Here is a 20,111-nt window from a genome sequence, read left to right on the forward strand (position 1 = left end):
ACTTCATGTGGTCAGCACCTGCACAGTTGCTCACACATGGTGGTCAGGGTTGAGCCTCACAATCAGCCAGCCTGAGGGTTGAACCCACACACAAATGGGCTAATAGCAATCAAGACCCAATTAAAACAGGAGGGCCCACATAACGCATAGAAGGGATATTCCTAGAGCACCCAGCTTACATGATCAAGGAGACTGTGCCCCTGGGTCCCACCAAACAACTACTATATAAGGCCACCTCACAAAGATTGGGAGTCAAAACAAATCTATCTAATACATAGAAACAAACACAAAGAGACAGCCAAATGGGGAGACAAAGAAACTGGCCCCAAATAAAAGAACAGGAGTATTCCCCCAAAAAAGAACTAAATGAAATATAGGCAAGCAATTTATCAAATTTAGAGTTCAAAGTAATGGATATAAGTATGTTTAAGAAACTTAGTGAGAATTACAAGAGTATGAAAAAGAACATAGAAACCATGAAAAAGAACCAGTCAAAAATGAACAATACCATAGTTAACATCAAGAATATACTGGAGCCCTAGCCAGTTTGGTTCAGTGGTTAGAATGTCAGCCTGCAGACTGAAGAGTCATGGGTTCAATTCTGGTCAAGGGCACGTACCTCAACTGTAGGCTCCATCCCCTGTTCTAGTCAGGGAGCATGAGGGAGTCAACCAATTGATGTGTCTCTCTCATATCCATGTTTCTCTCTCTCTGTCTCTCCCCCTCCCTTCTACTCTCTCTAAAAATCAACAGAAAAAGTATCCTTGGGTGAGAATTAAAAACAACAACAAAAAAGAATACACTAGAAAAAATAAAAAGTATGTTGGATAAAGCACAGAGTCAGATCAATGATTTGGTGGACAAGGTAGAAAAAAACACCCAATCAGAGGAGCAAAAAGAAAAAAGAATTGAAAAGAATGAGGACAGTTTAAGGGACGTTTGGGACAACATGAAGGGTAACAACTTCGGCATCATAGGAGTATTAGGAGAAGAGAGAGAGAAAAAGGGATCAAGAACCTATTTGAAGAAATAATGACTAAAAACTCACCTAACCTGGTGAAGGAAAAAGACCCACAAGTCCAGGAAGTGCAGAGAATCCCAAACAAGATGAACCCAAAGATGCCCACACCATGGCATGTCATAATTAAAATTGCAAAGGTTAAAGACAAAGAGGGAATCTTAAAAGCAGCAAGAGAAAAGCAGTCAGTTACATACATGGGAGCTCCTATAAAACTGCCAGCTGAATTCTCAACAGAAACATTTCAGGCCAGAGGAATTGGCATGAAATATTCAAAATTATTAAAAGCAAGAACCTACTACCAAGACTATGTTATACAGCAAGGGTATCATTTAAAATTGAAGAAGAAATAAAGAGCTTTACAGACAAGAAAAAGCTAAAGGAGTTTGTTACCACCAAGCCAGTATTACAAGACATGTTTAAGGGGCATGCTTTAAGAAGTAGAAGAAGAAAAAAAATTGAGCAACATACTTAAAAAAATAAAATGGCAATAAATATATATCTATCAATAATCACTTTAAATCTAAATGGTTTAAATGTGCCAATCAAAAGACATAGGGTAGCTAAATGGATAAGAAAGTAAGATCCATATATATGTTGTCTACAAGAGACCCACCTCACAACAAAAGATACACACAGAGTAAAAGTAAAGAGATGAGAAAGATATTTCATGCAAATGGAAGTGAAAAAAAGCTGAGGTAGCAATACTGTATCTAACAAAACAGACTTTAAAACAAAGGCTACAATAAGACAAAGAAGGGTATTACATAACTAGAGGCCCAGTGCACACACACAAAAAAATTTGTGCACAGTGGGGGGTCCCCTCAGCCCAGCCTGCACCCTCTCACAATCCGGGACCACTGGCTCCTAACTGCCTGCCTGATTGCCTGTAATGGCCTCTGCCTGCCTGACTGATTGCCCCTAACTAACCCCCTGCCAGCCTGATCACCCCTAACCGCCTCTGCCTGCTGGCCTGATCACCCAGAACTGCCTCCCTGCCAGCCTGCTCTCCCCCAACTGACCCCGCTGCCAGCCTGGTTCTGGTTGCCCCTCACTGCCCCCACTGCTGGCCTGGTTGCCTCATGCAGCCTGCTGTTTGGTTGTTGTGTGAGGGCGTCCCAACCAATTTGCATATTACCCTTTTATTAGTATAGACTAGGGGCCCAGTGCACGAAATTTGTGCACTGGGAAGGTCCATCAGCCCAGCCTGCCCCCTTTCACATACTGGGAGCCCTCAGGGGATGTTCTACTGACGGCTTAGGCCCACTCCCTGCTCCCCTTGGGGAACTGGCCTCCCTTTGTGGGAGGCAACTGGGCTGATTAGGGGAAGGCACCAGTCCCATCACCCCACTGCTGCAGCCACTGCCAGTCACCGCAGCCACCAAGGTGTTTTCATCAACACGGACTCCAGTCCCTTCACCATGAAAAAATGACAACTTTCTTTAGGCATTTTCAAGATGTGCCTTTCATAGGATATGACATTTCTTTCTTTTTTTTTTTTTTTTATCCTCACCTGAGGATATGTTTCCATTGATTTTTAGAGAATGTGGAAGAGAAAGGGAAAGATACAGGGAAACATCAAAATGAGAGGAACAGTTTGATTGGTTGCTTCCTGCATGAGCCCTGACCTGGGCCCCGGCCAGGGAGGAGCCTGCAACCTAGGTACATGCCCTTGGTCAGAATTGAACCCAGACCCTGCGGTCAGCAGGCCGAGGCATTATCCACTGAGCCAAACCGGCCAGGGCAGGATATGACATTTCTTAGCCCTCCAGCAGCAGACCTTCGTTTTTCTCTCCAGGAGTGTGGTGGAAAAACCCTAGATCACCTTTTTGGATTCTTATTACCCAAGTTACTAAGAATATTACCAATGGCATCCAGGGAGCTTAGCCAATGAGCGGTCAGAAAAGGTGTTTCCTCTGTAGTTCACACCCATTGCCGGCTTGGCCCCTTCCCAGGCCTAAAGCCTCGACCCTCCGATTGCCGGCTCTGCCCCTGCCCCTCTGATCATGCTCCTGCCCAGGCCTGAAGCCTCTGGCCGAGGCTTCAGGCCTGGGCAGGGACCCCCAGCTCCCTCCAATCGCCGGCTCTGCCCCTGTCCTGCACCTTCCTCCAATCACTGGCTCCGCCCCTGCCCAGGCCTAAAGCCTCTGGCCCAGGCTTTAGGCTTGGGCAGGGGCCTCCTTGGCTCCAATCACAGGCTCAGCCCTGCCCAGGAGCCCCCTGGCTCAGGCCCTTCCTAGGCTGCTCAGGGCCCACACGGGGCCTACCTTGGAGTAACCTGGGTGCCAATGATGTTCCCGGGACCCAGGCTGCTGGGCACCTACGTATGCAAATTAACTGCCATTTTTATTGGGTTAATTTGCATAGTCGCTCTGATTGGCTGGTGGGCGTAGTGGAGTGACACCAATTTGCATGTTTGTCTATTATTGGTAAGACTAGGGGACCGGTGCACAAAATTCGTGCACTGGGGGAGGGGTCCCTCAGCCCAGCCTGCCCCCTCTCACATACTGGGAGCCTCAGGGGATGTCCTACTGACGGCTTAGGCCCGCTCCCTGCTTGCCTTGAGGAGCAGGCCTAAGCCACAGTCTGGCCTCCCTTTGTGGGAGGCGACCAGGCTGGTCAGGGGAAGGCACCAGCCCCATCACCCCGCTGCTGCAGCCACTGCCAGTCACCACAGCCACCAAGGTGTTTTCATCAACACAGACTCCAGTCCCTTCACCATGAAAAAATGACAACTTTCTTTAGGCATTTTCAAGATGTGTCTTTCATAGGATATGACATTTCTTTCTTTTTTTTTTCATCCTCACCTGAGGATATGTTTCCAGACTTTTAGAGAATGTGGAAGAGAAAAGGAAAGAGAGAGAGAAACATCGAAGTTAGAGGAACACTTTGATTAATTGCCTCCTGCATGAGCCCTGACCTGGGCCCCGGCCAGGGAGGAGCCTGCAACCTAGGTACATGCTCCGATGGCCGGCTCCGCCCCTGCCCAGGCCTAAGGCCTCTGGCTGAGGCTTTAGGCTTGAGCAGGGGTCCCCTCGACTCCGATCGCAGGCTCGGCCCTGCCCAGGAGCCCCCTGGCTCAGGCCCTTCCTAGGCTGCTCAGAGCCCACACGGGGCCTACCTCAGAGTGACCTCAGTGTCGATGATGTTCCCAGGACCCAGGCTACTGGGTGCTTACGTATGCAAATTAACCGCCATCTTTGTTGGGTTAATTTGCATAGTCACTCTGATTGGCTGGTGGGTATAGCGGAGTGACACCAATTTGCATGTTTGTCTATTATTAGGTAAGATGATAAAGGGAACAATATAACAAGAAGATATAACCCTTGTATTTATGCAGCCAACATATGAACACCTAAATGTTTAAAGCAAATCTTGATGGAAATAAAGGGAGAGACTGACAGTAATACAGTCATAGTATGGTGTTTTAACATCTCATTGACATCAATGGATAGATATTCTAGATCAGGGGTCCTCAAACTACAGCCCACGGGCCACATGCAAATACAAATATTGTATTTGTTCCCGTTTTGTTTTTTTACTTCAAAATAAGATATGTGCCCTGACCAGTTTGGCTCAGTGGATAGAGCGTCGGCCTGGGGACTCAAGGGTCCCAGGTTTGATTCCAGTCAAGGGCATGTGCCTTGGTTGCGGGCACATCCCCGGTGGGGGGTGTGCAGGAGGCAGCTGATCGATGTTTCTCTCTCATCGATGTTTCTAACTCTCTGTCTCTCTCCCTTCCTCTCTGTAAAAAATCAATAAAATATATTTTTAAAAAAATAAGATATGTGCAGTGTGCATAGGAATTTGTTCATAGTTTTTTTTTAAACTATAGTCCGGCCCTCCAACGGTCTGAGGGACAGTGAACTGGCCCCCTGTTTAAAAAGTTTGAGGACCCCTGTTCTAGATAGAAAATCAACAAAGGAATGGTGGCATTAAGTGACACACTAGATCAGATAAATTTAATTGATATCTTCAGAGCATTTTACCCTAAAGCAGCAGTATATACATTCTTTTCAAGTGCAATAAATACATATCTACCAATATGTGATCAGTGGATCATTTTCTAGGACAGACTACATGTTAGGACACAAAACAAGTCCCAATAAATTTAAGAAGATTGAAATCATATCAAGCATCTTTTCTGACCAAAGTGGCATGAAACCAGAAATCAGTCACAAGAAAAAAACTGAAAAACACACTCAGACACAGAGGCTAAATAACATGTTATTAACCGTTTGAGTCCCAAGCAGCGTGATTGCGCTGCTGAGATTTTATGTCCAGAAAACATACGATTCGTTTGAGTCCCAGGGAGTATTGAAAAAACACTGTCGAAGAATCCCAAACAGCGCAACCGCGCTTTCTCTAAATGAGTACGAAAATACCCAAACAGCGTGATAGCGCTTGTTTTATTTTATGTCGAGAAATACCAAGCAGTGCGATTGCGCTGCTTGGGACTCAAACAGTTAAATAATGAATGGGTTAACAATGAGAACAAGGAGGAAATCAAAAGATATCTTGAAACAAATGAAAATGAGAAAATAACCTGAAATCTATGGGACACAGTAAAAGCAGTCCTAAGAAGGAAATTCATAGCATTACAGTTCTATCTCAAGAAACAAGAAAAAATCTCAAATAAACAACCTGACTTTATACTTAACGGAACTGGAAAAAGAACAAAAAACAAAGCCCAAAATGATTAGAAGGAAGGTAATATAACAATCAGAGCAGAAGTAAACAAAATAAAGTCCAAAAAACAATACAAAATATCAATGAGCCCTGGCCAGTGCTGCTCAGTTGTTAGTGTGTTGGGCCATGCACCACCAAAGAGTTGTGGGTTCAATTCCCAATCAAGGGCACGTACCTGGGTTTCAGATTCATTTCTGGGCCCCAGTCCAGGTGTGTGCAGAAGACAACCACTTGACCTTCCTTCCTTCCTTCCTTCCTTTCTCTCTCTTTCTCTCTCTCTCTCTCCTGTTCTCCCTCCCTCCTTTCCACTCTATCTAAAAGGAATGGGAAAATACCCTCAGGTGATTATTTTTTTAAAATATATTTTATTGATTTTTTTTTACAGAGAGGAAGGAAGAAGGATAGAGAGTTAGAAACATCGATGAGAGAGAAACATCGATCAGCTGCCTCCTGCACACCCCCTACTGGGGATGTGCCCACAACCAAGGTACATGCCCTTGATCGGAATCGAACCTGGGCCCCTTCAGTCCGCAGGCCAATGCTCTATCCACTGAGCCAAACCGGTTAGGGCAGGTGATTATTTTTTACAAAGTCAATGAAACCAAGAGCTGGTTCTTAGAAAAGATAAACAAGATTGAGAACTTTTAACCAGACTCATCAAGAAAAAAAAGAGAGAGGACCTAAATAAATAAAATCAGAAATAAAAGAGAAGAAGCAACAACTGATATCAAAGACATGCAAAGGATTATTAAGAAAATGTTATGAAGAACTGAAGAACTATATGCCAACAAATTGGACAATCAGGGAGAAAGGATCAATTCCTAGAAACATATAATCTTCCAAAACTGAATCAGGAGGAATTAGAGAATCTGAAGAGACAAAGTACAACTAGTGAAATAATTTTTAAGAAGCTCCCAACAAATAAAAGTCCTGGACCAGATGGCTTCACAAGTGAATTTTACAAACATTCAAAGAACTAGCATCCATCCTTCTCAAACTATTCCAACAATTCAAGAGGAGGAAAGACACCCACACTCATTTTCCAAGCCAGCATTATCCTAATTATAAAATGAGATAAAGACACTATAAAGAAAAAAAATTATAGGCCAACATCCCTGATGAACATAAATGCTAAAATCTTCAACAAAATATTAGCAAACCAGATCCAGCAATATATTAAACAGATCATACACCACGATTAAGTGGGATTTATGCCGGGGATGCAAGGTTGGTTCAAAATCCGCAAATCAATAAATGTGATTACATCACATAAAATGGAGTATAAAAACCACATTATTGAAGGGGTTGGAGGTAGGAGGTAAAAGAAGCCTAATATATGGTGATGGAAGAAGATATGACTTGGGTGGTGGGTACACAGTGTGACATACAGGTATTATATCATAGAAATCTACCTTTTTAATCAATGTCACTCTGCTGACATCTCAGCAGATCTCAGACTTCTAGAGCCTCCAGAACTGTGAGACAGTACATTTCTGTTTAAGCCACTGGGTTTGTGGTGCTTTGTTACAGCAGCCTTAGCAAACTAAACATCTACAAAATTACAAATACATTACCTTTTGACCCAACCATCTAATTCTGGAATTTTATTCAATAGATCTGATATGTACACACACACACACACACACATACACAGATTCATTAAAGCATAGTTTGCAGAAAGGAGTTGAAACAATCAACAGGGTAAAAGCTAAATAAACAATGGTATTTATATTCACAGAGGAGAATCTATGCAGCTGCAAAAAGAAAAAAAAAACATCAAGAACAAACTTTCTAACTAGGGATTCAGAAAGATGAAAGATCATCACGTCTATACTGTTAACTAAAAAAAGTAGCAGGGTACAGAACAGTGTACACAGATATTTATGTAAGGAGAAGGGAAAAAAAGACCAATACATACATACATACATACATACATACATACATATTTGCTTCTATTTGCATAAAGTAACACTGATGGCAGTGGTTTCCTGGTTTCCAAACTTGTCTGCATCTTGCAATCACCTGACGAGGTTCGAAAACTCATACTCCCAGGGACTGCAATCTAATTTGTCTAGGGCAATGGTTCTCAACCTTCCTAATGCCACAACCCTTTAATGCAGTTCCTCATGTTGTGGTGACCCCAAAAAATAAAATTATTTTTGTTGCTACTTCATAACTGTAATTTTGCTACTGTTATGAATCGTAATGTAAATATATGATATGCAGGATGTATTTTCATTGTTACAAATTGAACATAATTAAAGCATAGTGATTAATCACAAAAACAATATGTAATTATATATGTGTTTTCCGATGGTCTTAGGCGACCCCTGTGAAAGGGTCGTTTGACCCCCAAAGGGGTCTCGACCCACAGGTTGAGAACTGCTGGTCTAGGGTATCACCTGGGCTTTGGAATTTTTAAGACTCCAGGTGATTACAATGGCAGACAATTTTGGGAACCACTGTTATAACAATACAAAAGATATTAATAGAAGTAGCTATTTGTGCATGGGGGATCAGGAGTGGGAGTCAAAGCTTTCACTGTAATATTTTTAATATGGTTTTGAACCATGTGAACTATTCAGAATTTTAATTAAATGTTTCTTTTTAGAAAACAAATTGTTGCTCCCAAATGTTTATTTTTATTACTTAGCTCTTCCAGGGTTTAAAACAGCTGTTACCATTAACATTAAAAAAACTTTGTAATCATATGATGAAAAAAATTCAGACTCTCAAGTTTTCCCTATTTTGGCCACAAGTTATCCGATCATCCTACATAAATGTAGTTAATGAGGTGATTTTGTGCATTACCTGTCTTTATATACCCAGCAAGAAAGTTTATCACGTGGTGTGGGTGGTTTTCCTTCAAAGTTGGTGATTTTTTCCCAAACATAGGTTCCATCTCTGGTTCGCAAATTAACAAAATAAAGCTTTTAAAAGAGGAGAATACCATTAATAGACAGGGCATTTGCAAACTGAATCCATATCTGAGGATTATATGATCTAAAATTAATATTACTTTTTCTTTTTAAAAGGTAAAAATTTTACCTGTGGAGTTAATGAAAATGAGACTGTTTTAGAAGCAAAAATGATATATATATAAAACATACTGAACTAGATCTTTTCCTGGCATTCTCTTGCCATATAGATATTAAGTATATAGTTAATTCTGTAGCAGAAAGATATGGAAGAAAAGCACAACCACTACATTTTCACTCTAAAACCTTATAATCATAAACACAATATTTTCTATATATATCTTCTTTTTTAAATATATGTAAACTTGATCCTGGCTGGTGTGGCTCAATGGTTGAGTGTCGACCTATGAACCAGGAAGTCACGGTTAGATTCCCTGTCAGGGCACATTGCCTGAGTTGTGGGCTTGGTCCCTAGTAGGGGGATTACATGAGGCAGCCAATCAATGATTCTCTCTCATCACTGATGTTTCTATCTCTCCCTCTCCCTTCCTCTCTCTGAAATCAATAAAAAAACAAACTTAAAATATTTGTAAACTTATGAGGTAAAATGGTACACTAAATATTACACATTTTGCTGCATGCCTGAATTGAAAGAAAATATTACTCGATTGCTGTATCCTTTGTCATCATATCCTCCAAAAACGTACAGCTTTCCATTAATGCAAGCACCACAACTTCCTGACATGGAGGTAGGGAGTTCTCCTTCCATGAGGTGCATTGTCCTGCAGCAAGAATAATATGAAATTTCAAAACTTTCCAGAAAAGCAAATTAAAATTCCCTTTGAACTCCAGGAGTCTTTTTAAAATGAAAATTGTCACTGACAATTACAATTACAATAGAATGGTAGCCAATACTTTAAAGACTCTAAGAAGAGCCACTTTAAATCTTTTTCAGCTTCACATGTGTCACCAGAATTGGGAATTAATTAGCAGAACAAAGTCTTCAGAGACAGTCTTAGAATTGTGAGGAGTGGAAAGGACAAATAGTTGGGGAAAGGAAGGGAGCAGAGGAAAGAAACAGCCAGAGAGAATAAAGCATTGAAAGAAAAGGAAAGGGAGAAATAAGTGGTGCAGTATGTTCTAAGTATGGTCTTAAATTCCCCTAAGTCTATGAAAACATTCATAACATATATGGTGAGTGCATGATACCGTATGCAGATAATGTTTTATTGAGTTGTACATGTGAAATCTATGATTTTATTAACCAATGTCACACCCCAATAAATTCAATTTTAAAAAGACTGGACATTCTGCAATTTAAAATTACTTACCACAACCCACTATCAATATCATAGGTCCAAATTTCATCATTAGGCAAATATACTTCATTGTCTTCAATAGACTAAAAACATAGAATACATGAATTATGCTTTTTAAATACATAGTAACAATTCAATAGTTCCTCAGGATGGGAAAACTGCAATTAAAATATTGTGAAACACAAAATCATAAACAGACTCAAACATTTTTAATATAAATTAAGTTAGATCAAAAGAGAAAAGGAAAATACATTTTCTAAGAGAAAATTGGCAAACAAAGGTTTAAAATACAAAGTACATGAATTTCAAGAAAAAGACCAAGGACAATTAAACCTTAAAAAGGGATTTCACGAAAGGGAAAACAGCAAAATAATAATATTCAGAGTAGACTTCCAGGAAGAAAATAAATATCAAACAGAGCAATATGTTTTGTGTGAAGGGAAGGAATTAAGGAAGGACATTTTTATAAGGTGTAATTAAGAGCACTGTAAAGAAAAAGAAGGAAATCTTACCATTTTCGACAGCAGGAATGAACCTAGAGGGTATTGTGCTAAGTTAAATAAGTCAGACAGAGAAGGACAAATACCATATGATTCACTTATATGTAGAATCTAAAGAACAAAATAAATGAACAAACAAAATTGAAAAAGACTCACAGATACAATGAAGAGACTAATGGTTTCCAGAGGGGGTTGTTGGGAGATTGGGTGAAAACATTGAAGGGATTAAGAAGTACAAATTGGTAGTTACAAAACAGTCATGGGGATATAAAGTACAACATAGAGAATATAGTCAGGAATATTGTAACTATGTGTGGTGCCTGGTGGGTACTGGAAATAATAGATGTGGGACCCTTTTAAAGTATATGATTCTCTAATCACTATGCTGTACACCTGAAACTAATACAAAATAATACTGAATATAACTGTAATTGAAAAATAAAATATTAAAAAGGTAACTATATCAGATACCTTGATTCACTGAACTTATTTTTGAGTGCCTACTATGTGCGAGGCATAGTGCTAGGTGGCTATTAAATATAGAATCTATGGCTCAATATAAATTTAACTAGTCCGAATGATAACTCTGAATAATCTCTAAAGAAGCTGATAATATAAACAGAAGAGTGCATTCTGACATTTGTGATGAAAAGAGAAATAAGAATAGAGTAACAGCCGAAACCGGTTTGGCTCAGTGGATAGAGCGTCGGCCTGCGGACTGAAAGGTCCCAGGTTCGATTCCGGTCAAGGGCATGTACCGTGGTTGCGGGCACATCCCCAGTGGGAGATGTGCAGGAGGCAGCTGGTCGATGTTTCTCTCTCATCGATGTTTCTAACTCTCTATCTCTCTCTCCCTTCCTCTCTGTAAAAAATCAATAAAATATATTTTTTTTTAAAAAAAGAATAGAGTAACAATCATTTCTATTAAGTAAAAAACTTAGGGGTTGAAACAAAGTCTTACATAAGTCTGTCATAATTTCTTAGAATAATTCAAAAATAACCAAATATAAGATAGCAGTTTAAGAATTTCTAATACTGCATGATGCATAAATTATTAGCATGCTAAGTAGATTTAGGTAAATTCTCATTGCTATGTTAGATTTTAAAAATAGTATCTTACCTACCAGCTATCTCCTCCCCCCTCCTCTCTCTCTCTCTCTCTCTCTCTCTCTCACACACACACACACACACACAAAGCAGAAAATCATTTTATTTTATTTTTTTTATTTTTTATTTTTTAAATATATTTTATTGATTTTTTACAGAAAGGAAGGGAGAGAGATAGAGAGTTAGAAACATCGATGAGAGAGAAACGTCGATCAGCTGCCTCCTGCACACTCCCCACTGGGGATGTGCCCGCAACCACGGTACATGCCCTTGACCGGAATCGAACCTGGGACCCTTCAGTCCGCAGGCTGACGCTCTATCCACTGAGCCAAACCGGTTTCGGCAGAAAATCATTTTATTAATTCCAAGGCAACTTCCACTTATGTCTGAATGAGGAAGTCATACTTAATGGCTAAGTAAACAAATAATTTGAAAAAGGGGAGTTAAGCCAAAACCGGTTTGGCTCAGTGGATAGAGCGTCGGCCTGCGGACTGAAAGGTCCCAGGTTCGATTCCGGTCAAGGGCATGTACTTGGGTTGCGGGCACATCCCCAGTGTGAGATGTGCAGGAGGCAGCTGATCGATGTTTCTCTCTCGTCGATGTTTCTAACTCTATCTCTCTCCCTTCCTCTCTGTAAAAAATCAATAAAATATATTTAAAAAAAAAAAAAAGAAAAAAAGAAAAAGGGGAGTTAGTTGTATGATTCTAACAGTGTCAGGCTCCAGTATCTTTGTGTGTATACCTATATAACCAAAATATTACAAAAATGGATTCTGTCACGACTCTGTTTAAGTTCCTTCAATACTTCCCTAGTGCTCTCAGGATAAGCTAAAAATCTTGAGTCTGTTCTATTTGGTACCTGCTGTCCCTCCAGTTCATCTTGTCTTTCACTCATTTGCTCTAGTCTTCTGTCAATTCCTGAACCTCTGCAAATTCCTGCTGCAATAGGGCTTCAATTATGCTCTTCTCTCTTCTTGGAATGCTTCCAGGAATTTTTCTGGCTAACTAACTCATTCTTTGGAAACAGCTTAAATGTCCCTCCTCTATTATCCCAGAATAAGGTGAAGGATTAAGTGACCTATTAAATGCTCTCATACAGTCCTGTACTTGCCCTTCTAAGTCCTTTGTTTAGATCATACCCACCCACCCCCACCACCACCACCACCACCATTAACCTATAAGTTTCATGAGTGCATGGACCATGTTTATGTTGTTATAATTTAGTGTCTAGAGCAGTGGTTCTCAACCTTCCTAATGCCGCGACCCTTTAATACAGTTCCTCATGTTGTGGTGACCCCCAACCATAAAATTATTTTCATTGCTACTTCATAACTGTAATTTTGCTACTGTTATGAATCGTAATGTAAACATCTGATATGCAGGATGTATTTTCATTGTTACAAATTGAACATAATTAAAGCACAGTGATTAATCACAAAAACAATATGTAATTATACATGTGTTTTCCGATGGTCTTAGGCGACCCCTGTGAAAGGGTCGTTCGATCCCCCAAAGGGGTCGCAACCCACAGGTTGAGAACCGCTGGTCTAGAGCCTAGCACAGTGCCTGACACATAAAAAGCAAATGGAATATTTGTTGATTAAGTGAATGGGTAAGGTGAATAATACCTATTAAACTGATTGCACAGTCACCTCAGCCTGATTAAAAAGAAAAGTCCCCTTTTTTTAAAGGGGGTGGTACAAAAGCACAAAGGAAGTTCAGAACTGAAAAATTTGGACTAGTTCCTTCTCACTTTTTCAGAAATTTCGCTACAAAATTCTCTCTTCTTCGGGAGAAAAGGGGTTCCTTGTGCACTGTTGGTGGGAATGCAGACTGGTGCAGCCACTGTGGAAAATAGTGTGGAGTTTCCTCAAAATATTAAAAATGGAACTGCCTTTTGACCCGGGGATCATACTTCTGGGAATATATCCTAAGAATCCCAAAATACCAATCAGAAAGAATATATGCACCCCTATGTTCATAGCAGCATTATTTACAATAGCCAAGATTTGGAAACAGCCCAAATGCTCATCTGTGGAGGAGTTGGGGGGAAAAGCTGTGGTACATTTACACAATGGGATCCTATGTGGTTGTAAAAAAGAATGAACTCTTACCTTATGCCACAGCATGGATGGACCTGGAGATTATTATGCTAAGCAAAATAAGCCAGGCAGAGAAAGACAAATATCATATGACCTCACTTATATGTGGAATCCAATGAACAAAATAAATGGAAAAAATAGAACTAGAGGCATGGATACACGGAACAGACTGACAGAGGTCAGAGGGGAGGGGATGGGGAGGATGGATGAAAGAATTAGCCAAAGAGCAAAACCCATGGACACAGACAGCAGTGTGGTAATGGTCAGAGGGAGGGGGTGCAGGAACTGGGTGGAGGTGGGCAAAGAAGGGGCAATGGGGGATATCTGTAATAGTGTCAAAAAAAAAAGAAAACAAAATTATCTGTTCTTTTCTACATCATCAAGTTTTCCTTCTCTACTAGATCATTCCAAACATGCCTTGATATCATTTTCTATAAATTAAAAACAAACAAACACCAACTCTCATAACTCTTTCTTCTATTTCTCTGCACCCTTCAAAGAAAAGCTTCCACGGTTAACTATGGTGGATGTTTCCATAGTTTCACCTCGAATTTTCTCATCACTTCAGATTAATCTGGCTACGGAGCCATCACTCCACTAAAATTGCTCTTGTCAAGGTTTCACTAAAATAGAGACTTACTTAACTGATTTATCCAGAAATATAGCCCAGAGAGATGGAGTATATGGAAAAGAAGTTAAGAGACATGGAGAAAAATTAAGTCTAATCAGAATTACATTAGGAAGTAACAGAATGAGGAAGAGGCAATATTTGAAGAGACAAGGCTGAGAGTTTAGCAAAATTGTTGAAAGTCATCAATCCTTGAAATATACGAAGTCCTACAAATCCATAACTAGACACATGATAGTAAAACTACAGATCATCGAAGAAAAAAATTATTTAAAACTACCAGCGATAAGACCTGGCTGCTGTGGCTCAGCTGGTTGGAGCGTTGTTCAGTACACCGGAAGGTGTCGGGTTCCATTCCTGCTCTGGGCACATGCTCAGATTGCTGGTTCAATTCCCAGTCAAGGCACATATAGGAGACAACCAATCGATATTTCTCTCTCTCTCTCTCTCTCTCTCTCTCTCTCTCTCCCCCCCCCCCCCTCCTCCAACCCCAAACAATGAAAAGCTTATACTCAGGTGAGGATTTATTTTTTTTTAAAAAATTGCCCCCTGCCAGGACCGGTTTGGCTCAGTGGATAGAGCGTTGGCCTGCGGACTGAAAGGTCCCGGGTTCGATTCCGGTCAAGGGCATGTACCTGGGTTGCGGGCACATCCCCCCGTGGGAGATGTGCAGGAGGCGGCTGGTCGATGTTTCTCTCCCATCGATGTTTCTAACTATCTATCTCTCTCCCTTCCTCTCTGTAAAAAATCAATAAAATATATTTAAAAAAAAAAAAAAATTGCCCTAGCCAATTTGGCTCAGTGTATAGAGCGTCAGCCTGCAGACTGAAGGGTCCCAGGTTATATTCCAATCAAGAGCACATATCTTGGTTGCAGGTTCCCTGGCCCTGGTCGGGGTGTGCGCAGGAGGCAACCAATTGATGTGTCTCTCTCACATTGATGTTTCTCTCTGTCTCTCCCTCTCCCTTCCATTCTCAAAAAAAAAAAAATCAATGGAAAAATATCCTTGGGTGAGGATTAACAAAAACAAACCAACAACAAAAGAATGATTGTTGTAGCTTGCCTTTTAATACTAAAAAAATAGAAACATTCAAATATTCATCAATAATGGAATGAATAAATAAATTGCAGTAAATTCACATAATGGAGTATTTTACAGGACACACATCAAATGAATGAATTCAGTGATGATTTTCAAAATATTTAATAACTGGCCAGCACAGACACTGACCAACTGGAATGACACCAAATAGAGACAGGTTCAGCCATGCAATTACACACCAGCTAAATACAAGCAATTTGTGAATCCAAAAAAACATAACGTAGAAAAAGAATTGTCATGAAGTAAAACACATGCTGATTCCAAAACCAAAAAAAATATTGTTTAGAAATAGATGCAGCCCTGGCCGGTTTGCCTCAGTGGATAGTGTCAGAATGTGGACTGGAGGGTCCCAGGTTCGAATACGGTCCAGGGCACAAGCAGGGTTACAGTCTCAATCCCCAGTAGGGGGAGTGTGGGAGGCGGCTGATCAATGATTCTCTCTCATCATTGATGTATCTGTCTCTCTCTCCCTCTCCATTTCTCTCTGAAATCAATAAAAATATATATATATTTTTAAAATATATTTTATTGATTTTTTACAGAGAGGAAGGGAGAGAGACAGAGAGTCAGAAACATCGATGAGAGAGAAACATCGATCAGCCGCCTCCTGCACATCCCCCACTGGGGATGTGCCCGCAACCCAGGTACATGCCCTTGACCGGAATCGAACCTGGGACCTTTCAGTCCGCAGGCCAACGCTCTATCCACTGAGCCAAACCGGTTTCGGCAAAACATATATTTTTAAAAGAAATAGATGCATATGTGCTAAAACTATAAAGAAAACAGTGATTAACAATAAATCTAAGATAGTGCTACTCTCTTGGGGTGGGAGGAGCACTGTAATAAGTAAAGGATTAACAGGAATCTTCTAAGGTACTGGTTCTAGTCCATTTCTTAATCTGGAAGTTGAACATGTTTACCTTTAAATGGTACTCATTTTACACATTCTTTTGTACATACATTTCAAATTTTAAAATTAAGAAGAAAATAAGATCTTAAGAAATGAATATTAAGGAGCTCACAGAATCAGGGAGGCTGGAAAACCAGCCTCTGATCTATGTATGGAGGAGCAAGGTCTGAAACCATGCCAAAACACAGGTCTGGTGACCATCACACTGAAGCTTGCAGCACCACCTTTTATGCCTGGGGCCTTGACCATCCTACAAACTCTACTGCTGGGTAAGAATCCTCTTCAGGTCCTGATTTTTATATCTTTACTCCTAAGCCCAAATCTAGCACAGATTCATCTAACAGAGTCCAAGCCACCTGTCCACAACCTAGCTGCAAGTGAGGTTGGGAAAGTGAATATCTGGCACTTAGGTTCTTTTAATTGGGCATCTATTATACCCAATTCTAGACTCTAGGGATACAACAGGGAACAAAATCCCCATCTTTACACAATTTATATCCTATGGGGGTAGTAGGAAGTGGTCAGACAACTGAAATAAATATCCTGAGAAAACTCAGTGGGAGATACTACAGAAGGAGGAGGTTCAAATACTGCATGTCTAAAAAGAATAAACATCTTCCATATGACATGGATGGCTTATGTGACCATCTTTAAATATATAAAGTGCAACTATTAGGTTAAAGAGAACACACACTTAAAGCTTTTGCTAAACATCGCTTAATTTCTCCTCAAAAAGGTTACACAAATTTATACTCCCATTATCAGTATATGAGTAATTCATTTCCTCATGCTATTTTCAAAAAATATTTTTAAGTCCTAGCCGGTTTGGCTCAATGGATAGAGTGTCAGCCTGTGGACTAAAGGGTCCCGGGTTCAAGTCCAGTCAAGGCGCAGGTTGCGGGCTCCATCCCCAGTGTGGGGCTTGCAGGAGGCAGCCAATCAATGATTCTCCTATCATTGATGTTTCTATCTCTCTCTCCCTTCCTTTCTGAAATCAATAAAAGTATATTAAAACTAACAAAATCTTTTTAATATTTGCAAATTGGAGAAAAATAATCTCATTGTTTATTTTCAGTTTATTGGATTTCTTTGATTCACATTATATTTGTATTTATTCTTTTGTAAATTGTGAACATTGTTTATTTTTTCAATGGAGATATTAATCTTTATTTTCACTGGAACTTTACCTATTACATATGTTGCAAATACTTTCCCCAGTTTGTCATTTGCCTTCTCACTTTATTTATTTTTTTAAAAAAATATATTTTATTGATTTTTTTACAGAGAGGAAGGGAGAGAGATAGAAAGTCAGAAACATCGATGAGAGAGAAACATCGACCAGCTGCCCCTGCACATCTCCCACCAGGGATGTGCCCACAACCCAGGCACATGCCCCCAACCGGAATCGAACCTGGGACCCTTCAGTTCGCAGGCCGATGCTCCATCCACTGAGCCAAACCGGTTTCGGCTGCCTTCTCACTTTATAGTGAGAGTTACAGCATTAAAAAGTTACTGTTTAAAAAGCACAGTATACATATTTTTTAAGTTTGACCTACCAATATTTTTCTTTTATAGTTTTTTCCAATTCAGTTTTTCTTTTCCCAACTCAAGGTTTTTACAAGAGCCACATCTTTCCTTCTGGTTTTGTATAGCTTCATTTTTCTACATTTAACTCACCAATCTTAAAACTCTACTAGCATTTTCCTCCAGCTATTCCTGGACCATTTATTGAATAAGTGGTTATTTTTCCAGCATTGAAATGCTACCTTTTAAATACAAACTATCTGTATGCTTGGCTGCTCATGTAATTTCTTTTCCATCCCCTCATGCTCTCTCAACTTGCATCAAGGCCACTGATTTAATTATTACAGTATTGTGATACATTTTAATAACTGCCACTGTAAGTCTCCCACTTTTATTCTTTTCAAATATTTCCTGAAATGATCCTTCTTGCCTTTAAATATATATTCAAAACAGAAATATGTATTTAAGCACATTTATGCAGATGTCTTCTGTAAGGAAAAGTTTATAGCAAAATGTATTAACATCTATTGTACTGTGGAAATAATACCATTCATATGATTAAGACTTAAGAGGAAAGCACATATCATCTGCAATCATGCTAAAACACTGCTTTTCTTCCAACATTTTGGAAAACTACTCACAATTTTTAAATGTCCCTAGAAGCACCACTAAAGTTTGTATGAATTTCAGTAATCTGAAAAGGATATGGAAGAACTAGAAAAAAGAACTGACACCAGTTAAAATTTACCACTTACTTTTTTGGCATTGCCACTCTGACCTTTAGAGGTAGGGGTGTTCTCAGATACAATGTCCTTTAGAATATGTTTGACAATAGCATAATAAGTAACTCAGCCATTCAAAAGTCTTAGGATATAAAGAAATCTGAAACACCAATCAGAAAGAATGTATGCACCCCGATGTTCATAGCAGCACAATTTACAATAGCTAAAATCTGAAAACAGCCTGAGTGCCCATCCTATATAATAAAAGGGTAATATGCAAATCGACCAAACGGCAGAACGACTGGTTGCTATGATGCACATTGACCACCAGTGGGCAGATGCTCAACGCAGGAACTGCCCCCTGGTGGTCAGTGTGCTCCCATTGGGGGAGCGCTGCTCAGCCAGAAGCCTTGAGCCGGGCTCACGGCTGGCGAGCACAGCGGCGATGGTGGGAGCCTCTCCTGCCTCTGTGGCAGCGCTGGATGTCCAACTGCCAGTCGGACTCCTCCAAGAGCACACAGGCCGATCTGTGAGATGACACCCCCTCTCCAGTGCACAAAATTCGTGCACCAGGCCTCTAGTCAGTAGATAAGTGAATAAAAAAGCTGGGTACATTTATACCATGGAATACTATGCAGCAGTAAAAAAGAAGAATCTCTTACCCTTTGAGACAGCATGGAGGCACCTGGACAGTATCATGCTAAGTGAAATAAGTCAGTCAGAGAAAGACAAGTATCCCATGATCTCACCCTTATGTGGAATCTAAGTAACAAAATAAACTGATGAAGGGAGTGGATCCAGAGACATGGAAGCATGGAACACAGTGTGGAATCTTGGAGAGAAGGTGGGGAGAGTGGGTGGGTGGGAGTTAATCAACCAAGGACCTTGTATGCATATATGCATGGCCCATGGACACAGACAATGGGGTGGTGAGGGCCTGGGGCTGGGGGCTGGGGCGGGCTGGAGGGGACCAATGCCGGGAAAAAGGTGACGTGTAATACTTTCAATAATAATTACTTTTTTAAAGTTTTAGGATATATGTTTGTCAATTTAAACAAATAGGGAAAATTATGATTGGAACATAACAATCTAGAATCATCTGATCATTACTCTTAACTATTGACTACTGGTTTGGATTACCTTCAGATTCTGGGCCTTTCAGCTATCTTCTGTTCAGAAGGATCTGAATAAGACAATTGTTGGAAGAATACTTTTTCTCATGTTGTGTCATGTCTTCTTTTATGCCTCTCACTCTCCCTTTCCTTTCACTTATGCCTTAGACATATTTTAACTGCTGATAATCACTGGCATTTAAAAAGTAGTAGTCTCAGTCTAAATCTGTGTAGTACTTTCCAGGTTGGTTCTTACAGCACACTATTCATTGGATCAATAAGTAGTATGAAAAGATTTTTAATTCACTGACTGCCACCTAAAGACCTGGCATCTTATTAATTATACAATTTTCAAGATTAAAATGAGATACAAAAAATTCAGACATTTATGGGCCAAAAAGAAATCTATACTGTCACTAGATATCATATTAAAAACTACTATTTTAAGTGAAAAAATTTT

The 20,111-nt window shown here is 40.1% G+C and overlaps 1 protein-coding gene across 4 annotated transcripts in view; it reads right to left on the bottom strand.

The window, feature by feature from the left end:
- Positions 1-20,111, bottom strand: part of KLHDC1 (kelch domain containing 1) — a 114,456-nt gene that overhangs the window by 51,497 nt on the left and 42,848 nt on the right. For 2 of the 4 annotated variants that reach the window (XM_070431454.1, XM_070431479.1), the window contains exons 2-4: positions 9,957-10,027; positions 9,290-9,407; positions 8,519-8,637 (exon numbers count right to left, since the gene is read on the bottom strand). In XM_070431454.1, coding sequence (XP_070287555.1) covers positions 8,519-8,637; positions 9,290-9,407; positions 9,957-10,027 — 308 coding nt within the window. Of the gene's footprint in view, positions 1-8,518; positions 8,638-9,289; positions 9,408-9,956; positions 14,726-20,111 lie in introns of those variants that run through there. The other 2 variants (XM_070431470.1, XM_070431463.1) reach the window with 2 other exon arrangements.

This window comes from Myotis yumanensis, unplaced genomic scaffold, assembly GCF_028538775.1.
Source record: "Myotis yumanensis isolate MYYU_CA2020_CCGP unplaced genomic scaffold, mMyoYum1.0.hap1 SCAF_1, whole genome shotgun sequence".
Classification (NCBI taxonomy): domain Eukaryota; kingdom Metazoa; phylum Chordata; class Mammalia; order Chiroptera; family Vespertilionidae; genus Myotis; species Myotis yumanensis.